We start from the raw sequence: 15,919 nt of genomic DNA on the forward strand, positions 1-15,919 counted from the left end.
AAAAGGTGATTTGAATTTGGAGCTTAGGGCACATACTAGTTTTGTAAGTTACTCTACTTTACTTGCATAAGGTATACTTTCTGCAAAATGACTTGCGAAGCGTTTGTCAGTCAAAGCTAAGTCTTTACCAAATAGGTGGTATTGATACTTTATCTACAAGGTAAAGGTAGGGAACGTACTCAGCATTCTTTCCCATTTTTTTGATGGAAATTTCATGCTACCTAGAGCAAAAGGATGATTCCAATATAGTTACCATCTCAAATGTATTTCCAGACTCACCAGGAGAAATGTGTTACAATGAGTTGACCATGAGGGAATCCACTGAGGACTGTCACATGGCTGATGCCTGCCTTTTGAACTGGCAAAGGCAGTGTAATAACCACACTGCCCCCTGCAGTGTTAAGCCTTGAAAGGTCCTTGAATTTAGACAAAAAGCAATTCAATGTAACCAGCTAGTGCATCGATAAGAAATGTCAGCAAATTCCCTCAATCACTAAAGAGTTAGGTTAGGGGGTGAGGCTCAAGGGAACAAATATACAGGCACTGCACAAAGCTTCTCAAGAAGAAATTTTACAATAAATGAGTATATCTTTAGACTCACAAGAATAATGATAATCTTTTGTGAACCATAATTTATGAATGAAATACAGAGACGGAAAACCTGCTAATAAATTCCGTCAGGTCAGGAAGGCTATAAATACCTTCTTAAGGTCCTTCTCGTCCATCAGAGTCTGAGTAATTCTATAACGCAAATTCCCATAACAAAGTGGAAAGGTACAAATAATGTTGAGGAAGAATATATCTTGAATATTCCTAAAACTATTTTATAAATCACTTCATAAGAACATCAAGCGTTGGTGTCGGATTTCAACTTCTACCCAGTTGTGACTTATAGTCCCAATGCATTGATTTTTAGGAAATTGATTCCAGCATGGGAAAGAAGCAATATGCTGAAATACTGCAAACTCTCCTTTCCTACATCAATTCCATTTCACTTAATATTTCACTTACTGGGAGTGATTTCAATGTGAATGACTCTCTCTGCAACATATAGTGATCATGCTTGGCTTTTCATTGCATTCGTACCATTTTCCCCACGTGGGCTTTGAATTGTTTATTTAGTTGGATTATGCTCTGAATGGAATACTTGCCAATCACATTCAAGGGCTTCACAATAAAGCAAAAGACAGAAAATAAGTATCTCCCTAAAAATAAATCACAGGGTTTGGAGAAAAAAGATTCCTTATCTATCAAAACTTAAAATGAGCGACTCCTGTGACTCACAGCTTACATCTCTGCACAGAGAAATAGGCACAAGCATACTGTTGCCTTATTGATGTCAGAGCAAAAACGTTTGTTGTTTACAGTTACAGAATGCAGAAATATTTTTAATGTTGTATAAGGATGCACCACATATTTTTAACAGTATTTTCCTCTGCAGGAGAGATACAAGAACCAAGATTTGGGGTGTTGAATTTATTAAAAATGCTCTAATTTTTAAAAAGAAGAACGCTTTAAGATATTACTTGTAACGTTAAAACATTACTTGTAACATAAATTTTAAATAATGTCTTTAAATGATTTTTTATACCAGATGTTCCAAAGTTCCCAAAAGAAAAAATTGACCCTCTTGAAGTGGAGGAGGGCGATCCAATTGTCCTCCCGTGCAACCCTCCCAAAGGCCTCCCACCTTTACACATTTATTGGATGAATATTGGTAAGTAATGTTCTGTTGTATCCATAAGGGGACATTTTAATTTCATGCATCATGTAAACTAACATACTGGAATTAAAGATAAAAAATTAATATATGGTTGTCAATGTGAAATGAAGTAGATTTTAAAAACTATTTCCATCTGTTGTCTTCTCTAAGTTCTAAATACACATGAAAGCACTAGAAAACCACTAAATATGTTTCTTGATTTTGTCATATCTGGAAAGAGTAGAGGATTTATTTTATTGATGTGATAAAGTATGTCTATGAAGGAAATACTTCTGGTGTTCCAAACAATTTACTTACCTTTGGGATATTATCCATGTCAAAACTGAGGATGGCTTGTATCTGTGTTGCTAGCTTTAAATTTCTCTTTTAATAATGTTGTACCCACTTCGTACAGTGACACACATAGAAATTAGTATTAACTTTTGTGTTTAATTTGTCAAAAACTTTTACCAATTCTTGAGTTGGAATTCCAGTTTCTTGTAAAGCCTACTTCTGGCATGTACCTTAGCAGCGCTCTGTAAATGTTTTCCCATTGTGTCCCACAGAGAAAAATAATAATCGTACAGCATTTGAAAGAAAGCAAAAGAAGCTACTCTTGGTTGCAGCCCAAGTTGCAGATTCCGTTCATCTTAGAACTTTCCAGGCTGCGTCCATGGAAGAGAGATTAATATCTCAGACACACTTTTGTGGAAATTTGTTTTAAAGATATATGATCCTAATAAAATAAGAGTAATAATTAGGCCATTATCTGAATTGGACCAGTTTTCAGATAAGCCAGTGCGGACCCGTAAAGCACAGGTAGAGTCCTGGATGGTCAGGGGAGGTCGAATGCCCAGACTGATAAGTGCACTCCCAAGGGTTTTGTTATTCTTTGTATTTTACTCCTTACTATTGCTTCTATCGTAAGACCAGACTTGAGAGGAATAGGAAGAGCCGACATGAAAAATAAAATAAAATTAATATAAAGGAAAGGATAATGAAAAAAGGAGATGAGACGTGATAAAGGACAGTTGCCCCTTTTAATGACAAGATATTTCTTTTCCAGAATTAGAACACATCGAACAAGATGAAAGAGTATACATGAGCCAAAAGGGAGATCTGTACTTCGCAAATGTGGAAGAAAAAGACAGTCGGAATGATTACTGTTGCTTTGCCGCATTCCCAAGATTAAGGACTATTGTGCAGAAGATGCCTATGAAACTAACAGTTAACAGTTGTAAGTCCAAACAATTTCTCGTGCCAGCATGAATGGGGGATACAAATGTGTCTATAATTTTATTCTGGTTGAAGCCAGTTAGAGCTGGGTTGATATTTTCCACCAGTGTTTAGTTCAACTCTAGAGATGTCATCCCAATGAGAGAGACATCTGCAGCTGTACATCGACGGTAGCTCTGTCTCCTGCATCCAGAAAATCAAATCTCAATTCACAGTACAAATGTATTTCACTTGACGTCTGGAAGGTCTAGTCATTTCCCCTGGGCGAAATACACGAGGAAATTCCAGGGACTTTCTAAGCGAGTCTCAGGCTCTGGATCTCTGTGATTTTGGATAAACCGGCAGGCTGACAATGTGGAAGAAAAGAACAGAGTCAAAAATAAAAAGAAGCAGTATTACGATTTTTATCACATCAAGCTTTTTTGTCCTTCCCAAATTGGCAAACTTTTTTGAATTGCCCCTCTTTCCTAGTTAGTTCTGCAGATGCCAGTCTGGGTTCCTACATTTGAAAACAGTCCTTATTAGTGGGAGAAAGAACCATAGATTCAAAGGGCGGAGATAATCTCCAGCAGTTCACTGACTGCGTAATTGGCTCTGGTGGAGTCAAAAGTTGGCATGACCATTCCATTGTCTAATTTGGTTCATAATTTTTTCATCATTGTGTGTAGATTCACTATGCCAGGGCTTCACTATAGCATCCTTTTGGCAACCTCAGTTCTCTTTAATGGAGCTATAATTTGTATCTTTTCCACCTGGATTTCATCTGTAGTAGTTCAAGATTAAGCTCGTTATAAATATTTTTCAACTATATCCCCAAAGGTGCTTTTCTAGTGAAGCATGGTTATATCTCATTTTGTAATTTTTCTAAGAGAAAACTATGGCTTTTCATTCTGTTTTGATATCTGCATCTACCATTATGTTTGTGAGTTTTTTTCTTCCATTTTTTTATTTCAGTAAAGCATGCTAATGACTCGAGTTCATCCACAGAAATTGGTTCCAAGGGTAAGTCGATGACGTGCAGAATGTTGACATTTATTTTCACCTACGGTAGCTCATTGTCATCTTAGAATTTGAATTTTTCCTTTAATACCGTCGTGAGTTTATTAAAATACTAATATTCTTAGTAAGGAAAACTCCTTAGCGTAGAGGGTTCTATTTCCTCCCATCCCCATTAAAATATATGTAAAAAGGAGTGATATTTATAAATGCATAACTATATAAATACACCTATATACTTATAGATGATATAATTAACATAAGTAAATACACATATATAACACATTTTTAATGGAGTAATTATTATAGGTCTCCCAAAATGTCTCTCCTGGTTGATCAGCAGTTTGGTTCAGAGCTGTTACATGAAGAAAAGGAAAAAGGACTGGTCGAGTGTAACAGACATAGGGAAAGCGTTGGGTGTAAGAAAGTTAGATGGTTATTTTCCGTGCAAGACCTCTTGGAGTACTTAATACACAACTGTCCAGTGTGACTCACTGAGAAAGAATATAGGTTGCAGCATTTTCCAAACTCATTTGTCTATGAAAAGGTTTTTTATTTTTTTGTGTTTCCCATAGAGCACTTACCACAGTCCTGTTCTATGGAAGATGGCTGAGTAAACCTGAATTATATAGTAGGCTGTTTTTCTGTAAAGAAAAGAATCATTTGTTTGAATGTGACAAATATTCCTTTTAAAATTGGCACCAGCATTGAACCCTCCATGCTAACTTAGATATGTAATATACCGGTAACATCGGCAGGGCTGGATGAGGGCTCCTCTTGGTACACCCTCAGTTTGAAAATGGACTGAATAGGTATATATGGCCAACATCATTTCCTTTGAGGTCAATAAAACAAACATATATTGTCATATCTTTCCAGCAGTCAGTAAAAATCATTGCACATACTACACGTGCAAAATTATTTTTCAAGAAATAAACACTTGGAAGGAAGCTATAGCAAGATACACAGAGCTGCCAGTAATTTTCATTCTTCTCCTCTGACAACAGCACGTCACCTGTTTACTCTTTGCATATCGCGTCAAATTACATTGATACTGGATGTGAAACATAATTTGTGTGAACACTTGGAAATGAAATCAAAGTTTGCATTGAAAATGGAAGTTTCCTCATTTTCCATTGTATTTGAAAGTATTCTTAGGAAAATAAGAAATGGAACATTTCCTTACCCAGTTACTGAGAATGCTTCTGAGTCTTTCCTACAACAGTGTTTGTCTTTGAGGGCCTGAGACTGCAAGTAGAGTCACCTAAAGAGCTTGATAGATTCATAGATGCCTGGTGTGCACCACAGGCTTCCTGAATCAGAATTTCTGGGTGCAGGGCCCAGGAAGCTTGTCAAATATTTAGGCACATTTAAATTCAAGAGAAATACACATGGCCATCAAACATGAACAGGTATGATTAAAATGTAGAATATAAAACCATTGACTGTCAATTAACTTAAGGGCTTTCATCAAGAAACTAATTATCTTGAACAGTGTTTGAACTTCTGAATTTGAAGGTGTGGGTTAAATCATAACCTTCATAAAACTTGATGCAACACTTACTTAATGCATCTGAAGGGCAACCCATGCTTCGTGGTATGAGTGGAATCTATTTAAATGGGAGTATATTAAAATGTGTGAAAAACATGTGAAGTAAATGTGTGAAAATAAATTAAAATGTGTGTGTAAATATACATACACACACATAGGTCCATATGGTTAAATATTTTTTAAGAAAGATTGAGTGCCAAAGGAGTTTACTTTTCTTAGTTTGAAGAAAAGAAAAATCTGAGCCTTTTCTGTTCTGCTTTGTAGCGAATTCAATCAAGCAGAGGAAACCCAGACTACTGTTGCCTTCTCCGGAGGGTGGCAGTGAGTCGTCCGTTACCATCCTCAAAGGGGACACCCTGCTGCTCGAGTGTTTTGCTGAAGGCCTGTGAGTAACTTGACCCCGTTCCTAATTTTTTCCGTTCTGTTCTGTAAAGAATAAGGTAGCAGTGAAGGGTGTGCCTGCATGCATCTTTAAAAATGATTTCTTTAAAAAGAAAAATCCTGTTACTACATCCCTGGAGAAAGTAATCTGCACTTCACTCTACAGATTTCAGGCTGTGACTGAGATTGATTTATAATTAGATCTCTCTGTCAGTTGGTGAAAGTGTGAATGGAGGTGTCAGTGACAGCATTCTCCTTGGCTCAGTCAGCAGTGGGATGCCATCCTTAGAGCGTGAGGTTGATAGGAGTCAGCTCATCACTATTAGTGCAAGGTTTGTGTCTCTCTGCTGTATTTGTCCTGCCCCTGCTTGTTAATGTCTTTTCAGGTTCCACGGAGCCCTATTTATCTATTATTTCACCCACCTGTCCTTTGCACAAAGCAGGTCCAAATCATGCAATTTAAGAGAGTTTCACATCAGAACTCATGAACCATACTTTTTTCACGACTGAAGAAGTACACTTTTCCAAATCCTCCAAGTAAAGGCTAAGGAGTCTTCGCTTGGTCACGTCTTGAAATTGTGACTTTATTGAGTAACTACCGTAAGTCAATGTAAACAAGGACCATCTTAGTTAATACTTGGTCATACGAGGTCACCTGTTTCCTATCATCATCCTTCTATGCTTACCGCCACATACCCATCCCTGCCATTGGGAATACCATGAGAAAATACATTCCACCTTCCTAGCACCCAAGTTTACATAATCAGTGTGTAAACTAAGGGCTTTGCATAGCTGGGCATCTGGTTCATGGACTAGAGTTTGAAGTTCATACTCATTCATAATCCAGTGTATATTCTGAATGGGTGATTTTAAATTGGATTATGAAGAAAAGGAGCAGATTTTAATGGTTTTACAACCCCTAAGCTTTGTAAATTTCTCTTTCCATCCAACAGAAATATTCAGGTTGCTTATCTGTCTTAAATTGCCAAAGTGTATGATCGTAAATTAATTAGACATGCAGGGACATGGCCTCTGTTCGGGAATTTGGTCTCTGTATTATGTGAGGAGATGAAAGACTCAGGTTCAGTTTGAATCATGTTGGTAACTGCCTACTCTTTTGTTCTTATTCATATACGTTTATAGTGGTAGAAATTAAATTCTTTCAGGGTTCATCACTATTCTTGGTTGACTCTTTGGGCAGGGAGAATATGTCAGTAATCCTTTTTTCCTATTTCTCACAAATGCTGTAACTTACCTCTTGAGTGTGCCGGCAACTACATGGATTGTCTTCAATATAATAGAAAGGCTCTCACGTGCTTTTTGGAAAATGCAATGTCGTGAAGCAATATAGAAGAAGAAAGCGAACGTCAATATGTGTTGTCTTTGGGAACTTGAGGATGCCTGATGCGTTGTCAGAAGAGTTTCACCTGAAGTGGTTTCTTCTTACTCATCGTGGGTTTGGGTTGGGAATCCTGGCTGATCTGGTTGCCTTTCAGGTGAAGGTGATACATTGTAAAACTTTTAGAGTACCTGAAAAATTTTCTCCTTAGAAGTTTTAAACTGCCGTAACAAATATAATTATAACGAGGACATTGTCCTCTTTATTATGTGTCAGGCGGTACGTTTTGCCCTTTACATACATTAGCTCATTTTTTTAACATATAAAAAATGTATAAAAAGTATAATTGCTTTACATTGTTGTGTTAGTTTCTGCTGTATAACAAAGTGAATCAGCTATACGTATACTTATATCCCCATATCCCCTCCCTCTTGCGTCTCCCTCCCACCCTCCCTATCCCACCCCTCTAGGCATTGGCATATGTACATTAGCTCATTTTATCCTCACTGTTTCTCATGACAGTTATTCCCATTTGCAGGTTAGGCAAATGTAGGCCAGAGAGTTGAATTCACCTCTCTACACTTAGTATGAAGTGGAGGCTGGGATTCGATGCTATTTGTCTCCTGAACTCTCTCTAAATTTAACTTCTTTGGCATATTTCAAGCAAATGAACTGTTTTGTTCAGTTAAAGCCAGGGTGAACAAAGGATGGCATTACCCCTGAATCTAAAGAAGTGGGTTATAGTAGATGTTTCAGAAAATGGCTATTCATAATGAAAATATTGATACTATTAAGTAAAATGGGAAGGCTTTCACAGGGAAAGGTTGAAGGGTTCAGATTCTACAGATTCTGTAAGGTGGAAACTGAGAATAGTTAAAATGACGTTGTGAATTTCATTCAGAAAAGAAAAGCGTTCCCTCCCCAGAGGAAGTGCAGACAGTGAGTCCCTCAGTGGAGAAGACCATATTCATGGGCCGGTGCACACCGAGTCACACCCTGTGAAAGCTTCAGTAGGATTAAAGGCAAATTCCCTCTGCTGACTGTGGGGCTCAGATTTTCTCTCTTTTCTCTCTGTTTTGTAAATTCACGAGTTTAAGCTACGTACGATTCTTTTGCAAACAAAGGAAGTATAAGAATTAAAGTTGGCTGGGCAAAGACCTGAACAAAAGCTTGAGATGATGACATGGTGTATATTTATGTATAAAAATGGATTAAGCAATATATTTTCCTTCAAAAATTTATTGTTCTAGTGCTGTTAGTAAATGCTTATTAAATTTAAAAAGAAAGAAAAAAATTAGCAAGAATATCGCTGGACGTTCTTGCAATGGTGTAGATGTGTCCTTAGATGAATTATGTCTCATAGTCATATGATACTTACAGATAATCATTTTATCCTGTTCTTTCAAAGAATAGGTATTAGAGGATCAGACTGGTTTCCAAGGCCTAACCAAAAAAAAAAAAAAAAAAAAAAAGATTTTACAGCAAGTGAGATGCTTGTACTATTAAAGCACGGACTCACGAAAAACTCCTGATTTGGAGCAGCTGAGGTCCAGAGCACCCTGTAATTTGGCAAATTGCCGTTTTGACAGATGGAGTGCAAAGCAAGCAGTTAGGAGGCGTGGGTTATGCATCCTGTTGGGTGGTATGCTCAGGAAGCCAACGGCTAACGTACTCTCACAGCTGCCTGTCTGAGCATCATTACTGTTTCCTGCAGAAGTGTGCCATGTACTGTAAGCCTGGTAGAATAAAAGGCAGTGGTTCCAGGTCTGTAAAGCTGGTAAGTACTTGAGCCTCGAGGGAAGGGGAAGAGACTAGATGTGTGTAAAAGACCTTCATCTTTACCTCTAATATTTTTTGCATAATAACTGAATTAGTTTAACCACCGCCTGACAATACAATTTAAGATAATTGACACAAACAATATGAATTGTTCAATTATTAACTAGTAACTAAGTTCCCTACAAGCCTATATTCCAAGAATACGTGGTTAGAAAGGGAAAAAAAAAAGTTGGAAAAGCACAAATAAAATAGAACACGTTGATCAAAAGAACAAGTTTAGTCAGGCAAATTCAAGTTCTAATGTGTCATTTATTACCCCAGTGACTTTAAACAAATTAACTCTTGAACTTGAGAATCCTCACTGGTAAAATGATGATAATAATGACCACATTTAGAACATACTCAATAGCTTTCAGGTATTAATGATAAAAAGAAATATAGTGGGAAGGAAAAAAATCATCAATAAAAGCAACAAAAGTGTCTTCCACTAAGTCATATAGCCCAAGTGAAGAGGAGAAAAAAAAAAAATCCATCAGTTAAAATCAGGCATCTGTGTTTTCCACATCATTTTCAAATCAGAAAAGTCTAGAGGGTCCCACTTCTCCCAATTGTCTGGTTTTCATGAGATGGGATTTTTCTGTTTTAAACGCAGCTGGCTTGATTCCTCCTTCTTGTTTTCTACCCAAATAAGGTGGGAAAATGTTACTGTGTTTGTGTGTGACAAATTATCAGTCTGGTTATTGCTTTGTTCTTTTATCACTTGTTTGTTTTGATTGGGTGATCTAATCTTTCTAAGCAAGGGAGATTTGGTTCATTCCTCTATTGGTGTATTCCCCATCAGGGTGGAAAGCTACCTGGGTGGCCAGGTCTGTGCTGCAGAGCCCGCCTTGCCCTGTAATGAGCTATTCCTTGTTCCAGACAGCACGTTGGGCCCCTACATCTGAGTCTTATTGTCCAATATCAGCTTCATAAGGATTAAAGGGGGTACCACAGTTTCCCGCTGCTCGCCGTTGGGCCTTACTTTATCGTGTTTTTCAAACTCTTCTAGGGAAGAGGGCCGTTATTTCTGGCCCTTTCGAACCACCCACAGGGAGATAGCACACTTGAAAAATACCTTGTAATATTCCTACAGGTCCAGTAATCTGTCATTCATCTAACCATATCTATTCAGCACTTACATGGAGTCAGCCCTCTCAGTAGAGGAAATAGAGGATTTCTGAGGAAGCAGCTTAGTGAAGGAGCTTGCAATGAAAGAGACTTGATCCAACCCTGATGTTCACCATGGATGGTGGTGGGCAGGTCTGTGCACTGGGAAGCCTGATGTTTTTCAGTGGAACTCTGAGTGCAGACCTGAAAGCACCACAGTGAGGGATGTATCCTGTGGATTTCTTTACTTTTTATTTTTCACTTAAAATAAATGTTTATCATTTATGTATTGTTTCACAGACCAACTCCACAGGTTGATTGGAACAAAATGGGAGGTGATTTACCAAAGGGAAGAGAAACAAAAGAAAATTATGGCAAAACTTTGAAGATAGAGAATGTCTCCTATCGGGACAAAGGAAACTATCGCTGCACAGCTAACAATTTCTTGGGATCAGCCATTCATGATTTTCATGTTATAGTAGAAGGTACGTTTCCCACGTTGATTTATTTTTCTTCTATTTAAAAAAAACAAAAGGAATCCATATGTAGTCGACCTCTAATGCATATATGTTAAAACAGGTAAGCTGTTTCAACTTTTAATTCTAGAGAAAGCAATGGAATATATTACACTTCAATTAATCAGGTTTGCCATTTACCCCACAAAACCACATAGAAGGGACAAATGACAAGAAAAGATCTCTCGTTAGGGACTGAACACAGATGACTTCCATTATTTATTTGAATAGTCACTAAACCTAATCTCCTATATCATCATATTATGAGAAGAAAAATTTATTTTAATATACATGTGACACTGCATAATATGAAATCTTAAGTAAGCCTTACCATGGGAGAAAGTATGATGATGGGCCTGGAAGAGACCTTGGACTTTCCCAGTCCTGTCATTAACGTCCTGTGTCCTTGAGCAATTTGCTTCACCTTTCTGAACCTCCATTTCTTCACCAATGAATTGAGGGAGTCAGATTATTGTCTTAGTTCTTTCTTATTTTGGGGTCCGTATCTTGGGTTCAGATGATGTTTAATATGTTACTAATGGGGAAAGAAACATAGACAGTATGGTGTAAGTGTTATTTCTCTGTCAAAAGGTCCAGAGAAACACGTTATATTCAAGTCATCTTTCTATAAACAAGCCTTTTGAGCAACAGAAGTTGGGCTCTTGTTCGTTGTACTCATAGAAATAAGTAGGTGATGATGTCACCATTTAAAAAGATGGTAAGCCACAATATGTGGATAGCAGGGTTCTGCCTGCTGGGCAGATGTAAAGGTTGCCTAGTCATCCTGTGGATTTGATTGATGCAGACTATTTTCTGTGGTTCTGATCACATTGAGGTTTCTGTGTATGGTTCGGTTGACTGTATTGATCAAATTAATGGGATGATGACTGCATTTGTACTTATTTAGTGCTGTGTAGGCTTAACTATTGAAAGGAATGGTCTCCTTCAGGTTTCCATTTAGTGAACTGGTGCTCTAAGGCTTCCATTTTTATTCCAATAAAGTTCACCTCTTAAAGCTTCATTTTGCACAAGGAATGCCTAAGTAAAGGCCCACAGTTTTAATTAGTGGAAAAAAAAATACTCAGACACAAATTATATTCACAAGTAAACGTTAAGGTAACTTGTAATCATGCTGCTGTTTGGAAGAGCAGCGTATTTCCAAGACCTCTCTCACAACGTGTGTGATTGGTTAAGTTAGGAAGAGTGAAGAACCAAAGATGAGAATATCGTTTCCCTTAGTTCAACACAAGCAAAACCCGTATAGGAGAAAGCCTAGTATTATGGATAAATAGCAACATTTGCCAACAGTGACATATTCCTCTGACATTAAATTATTCACTACGAAATTCAGAGAGGAAGAGTTTGAGAGATTTATTTTTTTTCTCTAATTTTAGTCATCGTTTGATGCCTCTACATAATATGGCTATACCATGCAACAGGGGTGTGTTTCTGTAACCCCTGGCCCCGCCCCGCCCCCGCCAGCACATACCCGGGGACCAGACAGGTCTCACTGTTAGCTGCTCGTACTCCAAATTGCTGACAATTAGAAATCCTTCCAGATGGCTGGAACATTGCGACGGTAGCTGAATATTTTAGCAATCTGGCCATGGTTTTCTTGACTAGAAGACTGAAGCTTTCAAAAGAACTGCAAAGGTTGCAAAAGGAAAAAATAGATCAAGGATGTAAAATTAATTACACAATTTAAAAGGTTGACTATAGGATTCCAAAGGAATATAGGTTTCCCGAACAAATTGTCCTCACTATTCATGAAATAGCTCTTAGCACTATTGAGATGTAAATAATGTTTTTATGAGGAACATTTAATCCTTTATCCTTAATGAGAAACTACTAAATGAGCCCTCAGTTGTATGTTTTAGGAGTTTTTCTTCACCCATGCGAGTGAAAAGCAAACTGAGCTCAAGAAGTCTTTTTTCTGTTAAGTGTGAAAGCAGTAAATATATCCTTCATTAATCATATGGACGGATGAGTTCACTTTCATTCAATTTTCTTCTGCCTTCCTGCACCTTCTTCTTTCCCTTTCTTTGTCTCTTGCTTGGAAACTCAAATAACAAGGATTAGCCATATAGGAAAAGAGCAATGTTATTGTGAACTTTGAAAATCTAGCCCATTCTGAAAACACTCATTGTGCTTAAGTAAAAGCATGTATTTTACTGTATTCTCTCTATCTGTGATGCTTCTTCTTTATTACTAAACACAATCAAACTCTAATTTAGTTTACAACATTCTAAATAGGAAAACAAACTGCACTTTCAAATCCTATAATATGTATAAGCAACAACAGCTGGGATGTCTTGCTGAGGCACATCTATCATTTCTAGGAATCCATGGTCTAAATATAATATTACACATTCAATGAAAAGAGATCTATTAAAATGGCATCTAAAACTTTCCAAATCCAGAAATCAAAGTATGACCACAGTCGCATTTCCACTGATTAAACAAAGTCACGGTACAAAAGTTTACAGCACAAACATTGTTATCATGTAAGGCTTTTGAAACTTAGTAAGTATAATAGGAAAGCATTTATACATAATTATATATAGCCATAATTTTACTGCATTTTAAAAAGATGTTATGAACTCAAATGCAATTCAGTCACTGATCTATTTAAGAAAGCCCCATTTTCAAATAAATTTATTTCCAGAAGGCTGCAATGAAACTCAAGTTTGCTGAACCTAATAATTTTTGATTTGTTAGGATATAGCTATTTTATAGAAATCTGTTATAAGAAAATAACCTGTGTTGTATGTTTCATAGGTACCAAATTTCCCATTTTATTTTGCTTTCCGTCTAGTAAAAAACATCTCTAATTAGCTCGCTTATCACATTCTACATGTTCAGACATTTGCATCTCAGTTTTGAGCAGTGTGAGAGAAATTTATCATCTTATTTTTTAATTTACAATTATGACTAAATGAGTAAAGTTTCAACATAAGTTGTTTTCATCAGTTACCATAGCTAACATTTTTTTTGTTTTGTTTGTTTGGTTTTTTTTTTTTTGCGGTACGCGGGCCTCTCACTGTTGTGGCCTCTCCCATTGTGGAACACAGGCTCCGGACGCGCAGGCTCAGCGGCCATGGCGCACGGGCCCAGCCGCTCCGCGGCATGTGGGATCTTCCCGGACCGGGGCACGAACCCGTGTCCCCTGCATCGGCAGGCGGACTCTCAACCACTGCGCCACCAGGGAAGCCCTCATCAGTTACCATAGATTTTAGGATAATAGATAAAAGACTGGGGTTCAGTGATGTTGTTTTCTCTCAGAGTTTTCCATTTTAATCATTCTTCTCTCTTGAGCCCTTTTTTCATCCTTTCAAATAGATCTTACCTGTCAGGAATAGGGTTGCATGTTCCAACCTCTAGAAAAATCTGTTCTCTGTTCCTGCATGCCCTTAGCCTCACTTCAGCCACCAGACATTTCCTGTCCTGTACCCGTGTCCTCAGGCTCACCATGCATCCTATTGTCAACAAAGTAGCAACGAGGTAAATATGTTCAATCAAGGTATGAAATTATGAGATTGTGAATGACCAGGAGTCAGTGATTCCCCCCTGTCCAAGGCCCCTTCCTTTTTCTCTATGCCTTTTTCACTGGAGTCTTTGGGGATCAGTCATTTCAGTTCAACTGAAAATTACCCCACAAGCATCTGTTCTCATTGTGCTGGTGTCGGGGAGAAAGAAATTTTCCTCTTTCCTTCTATTTTGTTGTGGCTCATCTAAGAATTAAATTGACATGAGACAGATTAACAGGAGAAAATAAAACAAAAGTGTAATAATATGTATACATGGGAGAGAGCCAGAAAAACCGAGTAACTCACCCAAATGGCCCAAGCCTCATCTTAAATACCGTCTTCAGCTAAAGACAAAAGAGGATGTTTGGGACTTCAGAGGGGGACAGGACAGCATCTCCAAGGAAGACTGGAGATGGTGGAGCAAATGTGTGGTACGCAGATGTTTGCTGGGACACAGAGTGGACTCTAATCTCTAGGCCCTGCAGAGCTCCCCCTACCACAACTGGCCCATGTTCTTGGCAGATACTTCTGTAGTAGCTCTCTTCCAGAAACAGGCCTTCTATCTAAACTATCTTAGGCGGTTAGGGGGGAGGTCAGAGTTTCTTCCTGAGTCTTTTGGGCCTTGATTGTTTTCAGCTCAAAGTAATCTGCATGCCAAAGAAATATTTTGGGGTGGCAGATTTTGTTCCCCTATACAAAGCAGAGGAGTCATCAGAAAGAGAACAATTCTGCCCTGGTTCTTCAGAGATCACTAATCTGGTGATCTAGTCTAGGTGCTCTCACTACGGATCTCAATTGTGAGATTCTCAGTCTGGGCTGGAATTGAGAGCAGTGGCGTGACAGGCCCAAGAAGAAGATGCTCCGAAGAAGACAGGCTTGAAGTCCCTTCTTTCACATTGCGTGGCCAATTCTACCTTTGCTCAGGAACAGATTAATTCTTCAGAAGAAACAGGGATGAGAAGCATAAAAACAAATTTCCAAACATTTATGAACAAAGCTTATGAGAAGGGGTTCAGGTGCAGTTTAACGATGATTTCTAGTGGATACGCAAAACTTCTTGAGTCAGTTGATAGCTGTTGCGGAAGCGTGGATTTCGAAGCACGGAGTGAAAGTTGGTAAAGCTATTTAGCCTTGGTTCCTACCTGTGATCCAAATTAGTGAAATAGTAATGAGTTAGAAATAACACCACGTTTACTTCAGAGTTTCGGTGCTGGTCATCCAATAGGTCTGCAGGTGCATGGAATGGCAAGAACAGAAAGTGGGGCTTCTTTTCCTGGTGACCCTGGGCAAGTTAGGTGACTTCTCCAAAGCTCAGTACTCCATCTGTAAGGTGAAATGGTTGGATAAGATGGTCATTTAAGGGCTTCCCTGGTGGCGCAGTGGTTGAGAGTCCGCCTGCCGATGCAGGGGACACGGGTTCGTGCCCCGGTCCGGGAAGATCCCACATGCCGCGGAGCGGCTGAGCCCGTGCGCCATGGCCGCTGAGCCTGCGCGTCCGGAGCCTGTGCTCCACAACGGGAGAGGCCACAACAGTGAGAGGCCCGCGTACCGAAGGATTAATGAAATTTGTAGGATGAGAATAGAAATGGAAATCTTGATTTTATTATTCATAAAGATTTAGGGAAAGGTCATAATTACATGGTATCCTTTATTATTTTTATTGAAATATTTTTATTTTTATTGAAATATAATTGACATATTACATCATTTGTTTCAGGTATACAACATAATGATTTGATATTTGTA

The 15,919-nt window shown here is 38.3% G+C and overlaps 1 protein-coding gene across 14 annotated transcripts in view; it reads left to right on the forward strand.

Annotated features, from left to right (window-relative positions):
- The window catches only part of CHL1 (cell adhesion molecule L1 like), a 198,607-nt gene that overhangs the window by 133,740 nt on the left and 48,948 nt on the right, over window positions 1-15,919 (forward strand). For 12 of the 14 annotated variants that reach the window (XM_089919561.1, XM_089919558.1, XM_089919566.1 and 9 more), the window contains 5 exons: window positions 1,595-1,717; window positions 2,769-2,939; window positions 3,893-3,940; window positions 5,751-5,871; window positions 10,432-10,616. In XM_089919561.1, coding sequence (XP_089775687.1) covers window positions 1,595-1,717; window positions 2,769-2,939; window positions 3,893-3,940; window positions 5,751-5,871; window positions 10,432-10,616 — 648 coding nt within the window. The remainder of the gene's footprint in view (window positions 1-1,594; window positions 1,718-2,768; window positions 2,940-3,892; window positions 3,941-5,750; window positions 5,872-10,431; window positions 10,617-15,919) is intronic. The other 2 variants (XM_089919563.1, XM_089919564.1) reach the window with 1 other exon arrangement.

The sequence above is a fragment of the Delphinapterus leucas genome, chromosome 10 (genome assembly GCF_059928025.1).
Source record: "Delphinapterus leucas isolate spDelLeu-1000000601 "Yukka" chromosome 10, BTC_Dleu_Yukka2, whole genome shotgun sequence".
NCBI lineage: Eukaryota > Metazoa > Chordata > Mammalia > Artiodactyla > Monodontidae > Delphinapterus > Delphinapterus leucas.